The sequence below is a fragment of the Malus sylvestris genome, chromosome 9 (assembly GCF_916048215.2).
Source record: "Malus sylvestris chromosome 9, drMalSylv7.2, whole genome shotgun sequence".
NCBI classification, from domain to species: Eukaryota; Viridiplantae; Streptophyta; class Magnoliopsida; order Rosales; family Rosaceae; genus Malus; species Malus sylvestris.
Window position 1 is genome coordinate 7,973,858 of NC_062268.1, and position 6,509 is coordinate 7,980,366.

Here is a 6,509-nt window from a genome sequence, read left to right on the forward strand (position 1 = left end):
TTTAAAAAAAAATATTTTTACTTATTTTATTTTTATTTTTTAATACATCCGAATTGAACCTTCTATAAGACATTTTTCCAAGAAGGCCATGTGCTTGCCCAATATTTTTCTTCAGTTCTCTCCCCCTCCTTTGTTGTTTTATCACTTCTCTCCCCTTATTTTAATTTTCTTCATTCTTTTCCAGTATATTATGTATTATGTACACTTTTGTTTTAGTTTAAGATTTACACTTTGGTCTTAGTATGAGGCTTTTTATCTTTTGATTTATATTTACACTTTCTATCTTCAGGTCACAAATTTGTAAATCTAGTAGTGCGAACTCAAATTTGATTGAATTTATGTTGAAATATGTGTTTGGTATTGGAAGTAGAAAATTTGAAAAAAAATATATATATGATTTTGGTTAGAACCGTAAACCAACATGAATCGAACTGAAACTGTCATGAACCAAACCACACGGTTTCAATAATAAATTTAAGCAGAACCGCTCTGCACCAAACCGAACCGAGCCTATCCCTAGATTAACATATAAAAAGGTTCAATAGTCAACTTCCTTTTGTTGAATACAACAAATATTTTTATATGTTTTTCTACTTTGGGAAGTAGATTAACATAAAAAAAAGGTTTCAATTGTCAACTTCCTTTGGTTGAATACAACAAATATTTTTATATGTTTTTCAACTTAGGACTTAATTTTCTTCTCCCTTTTTTCTGTCAAAGATTTTTTTATTTTCCTTTTTTTATTTCTTTTTAATCCTTTTGTTTCAAACTTTCAGGGTAGAGATACTCGAAGCTTGGCGAAAGACGAAACCTTTCTAGCAGCTGTGAACTAGAATTTTACAACTCCATCAGTAATTATTATTTTCCTTTAGTAATTAATGTTATTTATCTAATTTCCTTTACTGATTTGTTTGTTTTTTTTCTTTGCTGATGAATCTATCCATTAAATATTAAAACAAAACTATAATATGAATTTAAATTAAATAAACGGACTAAAATAAATAATTAATCTAATACTAAAATTGATTAAACTTTTAATTTTGTTCAAGGATTAAAGTTCAAAAATTCAAAATTCAATCGACAGTTTCCACTACTTTCCCTATCAAACTTTTGTCTCCATCAACTTTTCTTATTGTCTTCATCAACTTTTCTGCACGATGAAATCTTTGATGCCGTAAGACATAGAGTTCCCCCTAGTCTGCGTCAAGGTTTGACTTTACCCTTTACAAGGAACGAGATCGAGGTGGCAGTGAAAGACATTGGGCCGGTCAAATCCCCGGGGCCGGATGGAATGCCGGTGCTCTTCTATAAAAAATACTGGAATATAGTTGGCGATGATGTCTGTAATGTTTGCTTGTCAATCCTGAACGGAAATGGCGAGTTGGGATCTTTGAATAAGACCCTTATCGCATTGATCCCCAAGATTAACCTCCCGAAGAGGGTCTCAGAATTCCGCCCCATCAGTCTATGTAATGTCATTTATAAAATCATCTCCAAGACTCTAGCAATGCGAATGAAAAAGGTTCTCCCTCATGTCATCTCTGAATATCAAAGTGCTTTCATTCCATATAGAATGATTCTTGATAATGTACTTGCTGCATTTGAGACTATCCACTGCCTGAAACGGAGGAGAAAATGTGGAAGGAAGAAGCTAGCTCTGAAACTTGATATGGCCAAGGCCTATGACCGTGTTGAGTGGGCGTACTTGGAGAAAATTATTAGAGTTTGTGTTTTATGTGTTTTTCAATGGAGATCTCTGTGTTGGAGGTTGAAGAACAAAACAGAGAAATGAGAGAGAAGAAGATTGAATGTGTCTCTTCGATTTCACTCTATATCCAAAAATACATTTGTAACTGTTATGTATGTAGAGGAAGGGAGATCCTTCACTCACCAATACACAACACAATCTCAACCATACATTGCTATCATCCTATGAGATGATGCCACTTGTCTTGTTATATCACTTAGATCCTATGCTAGAGAAGAGACCACTTGGACTATGATCCAATGGCTCAGATTACATCAGCAAGATAAAGCACATAAAAGGAAAATCAAAATTTGTAACTTTAGCTCCAAGATATTAGCTCAAGGGTTATATATCAACACTCCCTTCTAACCCTTTAGCTGATTTCACACCAAGTAGATCTCTTAGGTAGACAAATCGATCTTTTGACAGAGCCTTGGTCCGTATATCTGCAATCTGGTCTTCTGTTTTGCAGTAGACAAGTTCAATCTCCTTTGTTTGGATAGCTTCCCTGATAAAATGAAATTTCCTACTGATGTGCCTAGTTCTCTGGTGTAGAACTGGATTCTTTGCCATTGCTATGGCTGAAGTGTTGTCGCACAGAATTGGTGTGCCTTCCACTTGCTCCTCACCAAAATCTTCAAGCACAAACCTTAGCCATTTAGCATGTGATGTTGCTTCTGCAGCACTGACATATTCTGCTTCTGCAGTGGATAGTGCCACTGTGTTTTGTTTGATTGATGCCCATGAAAACATACCGGATCCAAGTGTAAATGCATATCCTGAGGTGCTTCTCATGTCATCCTCACTTCCTGCCCAGTCACTATCACAGTACCCTATCAGAGTAGTTGTCTTCCCTTTTACAAATTCAATTCCAAAATCAAGAGTGCCCTGAATATATCTCAACACCCTTTTGGCTGTTCCCATGTGTTTCTTTGTGGGGTTATGCATGAATCTAGCAAGTAAACTAGAAGCAAACATTATATCCGGCCTTGTAGCAGTCAAGTATAACAAGCTACCTACAACTTGTCTATATTCACTTTCATTTGCTGCTTCACTACCATCTGTCTTGCATAACTTCTCATTCACAGCCAGTGGTGTTGCCACTGATTTGCAATCTTTCATCCCAAATTTCTCAATAAGCTTCATTGCATATTTTCTCTGGTGGATAAAAATGTTTTTATCTGTTTGCACTACTCCCATGCCAAGAAAATGATGAAGTAACCCCAGATCAGTCATCTCATAATGCTGCATCATGTCATTTTTGAACTCTTCGAGTAGTTTTGGACAACTTCCAGTATATACAATATCGTCCACATAAAGTGAAACAATAATGATACCTGTAGCTTCACTAGTTTTGACATAAAGTGTTGCTTCACTAGAACTCTTCTTGAAACCTGCCTTGCCGAAATAGGAATATATCTCATCATACCAAGCTCTCGGAGCTTGCTTCAACCCATACAGAGCCTTGTTCAACTTATACACCTTGGTTTCTTCACTCTCCTTCACAAAACCTTGTGGCTGCTCAACATAAACCTCATCCTTTAAAGTTCCATTCAGAAAAGCAGATTTTACATCCAACTGATATAGATTCCATTCCTTCTGTGCAGCAAGTGCTATCAAGGTCCTAATAGTATCTAATCTTGCAACCGGGGCGAATGTTTCATTGTAGTCTATCCCAGGCTTTTGGGAATAACCTTTTGCCACCAGTCTGGCCTTGTTTTTCTGCACGGATCCATCAAGGTTCAACTTGGTTTTATAGACCCACTTAACACCAATGATTGGCTTGTCAAATGGTCTATCAACTAGCTCCCATGTGTTGTTCTTCTCAATCATTTCAAGCTCAGATTTCATTGCATTTTCCCATGACTCATCTAGAATAGCATCTTCATAGTTTTTAGGTTCTACAATGCACATGTTACACTGAGCCATGATCTCATTTACACTTCTCCATTTCTGTGGTGTGTGATCAGTTGTTTGAGAACTTTCGAAAACATTCTCACTTAGTGATGCAACAACATCCTCCACTTGAGTTGATGTATCCAAGAATTGTCTTGGTTCACATACTTCCACTTGATTCTGTCCTTCACTACAATTTGCCATTTGATTCTCAATAATCATGGGAACTTGTATTTCACTCTTATCAGTGTTCTCCCACTCCCATGAAGCATTCTCATCAAAGTGTACATCTCTAGACATGATGATCTTATTAGAACTTGGATCAAACACTCTGTACCCTTTTTCACAGATTCCATAGCCTACAAAAATACACTTGCGACTATTTTCTTCAAGCTTATGCCTTAGTGTTGAGGGAATGTGCACATAGCATAGTGACCCAAAGATCTTCAAGTGTGCAATGCCTGGTTTTCTACCAGTGTATGCTTCAAATGGAGTTATATTCTTGAGGGACTTTGAGGGACATCTATTAAGTATGTAGACTGCAGTGTTCACAGCCTCTGCCCAAAATGCATAAGAAAGACCCTTTTCATGCATCATAGACTTTGCCATTTCCACCACAGTCCTATTCTTCCTCTCAGCTACTCCATTCTGTTGAGGAGAATATGCCATGGTTAATTGCCTTTGAATTCCAAGCTCATTGCAGTAACTATCAAATTCAGTTGATAAGAACTCTCCACCCCGATCACTCCTTAGACATTTCACCTTATATCCACACTGCAACTCTGTCATTGCTTTAAACTTCTTGAAACAATCAAATGCACTTGACTTGTTTCTGAGAAAATATACCCAAGACATCCTAGTACAATCATCAGTGAACAACAGAAAGTACTTATTTCCAGAGAAAGATTCAGTTTGCATTGGTCCACAGATATCTGTGTGAACCAATTCCAAAGGAAATTTTGCTCTCCAAGCTGATTTTGATGGAAAAGACTCTCTGTGTTGCTTTCCTAGCATGCAGCCTTCACACACAACAGAGGTTTTCTCCAAATGAGGCAATCCATGAACCATTTCTTGATCTTCAAGCATTTTGATGCTTTTGTTATTTAGATGCCCCAAACGCTTATGCCATATCTGCATACAGTGTGTCACACTTGCTTTCAAGGCTATCTGATTTGCTGGCATCATTGTAAGAGGAAAACACCTGTTGTTTGTCATCTGCACTCTAACCACAAGATTATCCATTGACCAACCATCGAAGATACTCACAATATTTCCTCCAAACAATAGATAGTACCCCGTCCTCCATCATCTGTCCAACACTTAGCAGATTCTCTTCAAGTCCAGGAACAAGCATCACTTCTTGAATGTGCTTTCTTCCCAATTTGGTCTCTATAACAAGAGTCCCCTTTCCTGCAACCTGAACAATCTCTCCAGTTCCCATCTTCACCCTGGAAGTCAGATTCCTTTGGATGTTGATTAGTAACCTTTCATCACCTGTCATGTGGTTACTACAACCACTATCAATGTACCATGAATGATTCACCTTCACATCTGTCATAGCATTGCATGCATAGAACATGGTACCAGTTTCTTCAACATGGTTTACATAGTTCACCTTCTGTATATTTTTGTTTCCATGGCAGTCTCTGATCACATGCCCAAGTTTCCCATAACCTGTGCATTTTGGCTTCCCTTCAAACCAACATTTGCCATAATGCAATTTATCACAGTGTCTACAAGCTGTCTTGTTTCCATCATTAGAGACATTTGGTCTTTGAACAAAATTTGGCTTATTATCCCACTTCTTTCCTTTGAATTTCCAGTTTTTCTGAAACTTTTGATTTCCAGAATAACCTATTCCCTTAGAGTTTTTACCTCCAACATTTAGACTAGCAAAAGCTCGTTCAGTAGAATTTTCAGCATGTCTATCCAATCTGAGTTCAAAACTTTTCAGAGAAGCAACTACCTCTTGAATCTCAAGAGTTTCAAGGTCCTTAGAATGTTCAATTACGGAGCAAATAGGATCATATGATCTAGGCAAACTAATCAACAATTTTTGCACAACTCTCTCTCTAGACAGATCCTCACCATAACTCTTCATTTGATTCATTATATCAAACAATCTAGTGAGATATACAGATAAGGATTCACTATCTTTCATGCGAGTATATTCAAATTCTCGACGCAAACCTTGCAATTTTACACTCCTTACTTGCTTATCTCCTCTGAACTCTTGCTTCAGAATGTCCCAAGCACCCTTTGAGGTCTCTTCGTTCACAATTCTGGGGAAAATTTGGTCTGAGACAGCACCTTGGATCAACCCAAGTGCACGAGCATCCTTCATCAGGATTTCAGCTAACGTCGGCTTCTCCACTTCCGTGACCTCGATCTCTTCTATCTTTTTCTTCTCCTTCTTTGGATCTGAAGCATCGAACCCATTTTCAACGAGATCCCATAACCCATGAGATTTCAGAATGGTTTTCATTCGAATGCTCCAGGACTCATAATTTTCTCCATTGAAAACTGGTGTGCGAAGCTCAGCAGTGCCTGATCCTGCCATGTTAGGCATCGGATTCAAGAAATCACACCACCTCGATCGTCGTATGAGCTAGATTGCAGCTCGAATCAATTCCAGTTTTCTTTTCACAGATTTACGCCTAGTTTAGATAACCGAACCTGGCTCTGAGGCCATATTAGAGTTTGTGTTTTATGTGTTTTTCAATGGAGATCTCTGTGTTGGAGGTTGAAGAACAAAACAGAGAAATGAGAGAGAAGAAGATTGAATGTGTCTCTTCGATTTCACTCTATATCCAAAAATACATTTGTAACCGTTATGTATGTAGAGGAAGGGAGATCCTTCACTCAC

The 6,509-nt window shown here is 37.8% G+C and overlaps 1 protein-coding gene across 1 annotated transcript; it reads right to left on the minus strand.

The window, feature by feature from the left end:
• Positions 1-4,877: 4,877 nt before the first annotated feature.
• LOC126633745 (uncharacterized) lies at positions 4,878-6,203 on the minus strand. The gene has a single exon (XM_050304315.1). The coding sequence runs from the start codon at positions 6,201-6,203 to the stop codon at positions 4,878-4,880; it is 1,326 nt and encodes a 441-aa protein (XP_050160272.1).
• Between the last annotated feature and the right edge of the window lie 306 nt (positions 6,204-6,509).

What these genes read in the sequence shown, in the direction of transcription:
- LOC126633745 (XM_050304315.1), bottom strand. Translation starts at nt 6,203, where the DNA reads ATGGCAGGATCAGGCACTGCTGAGCTTCGCACACCAGTTTTCAATGGA.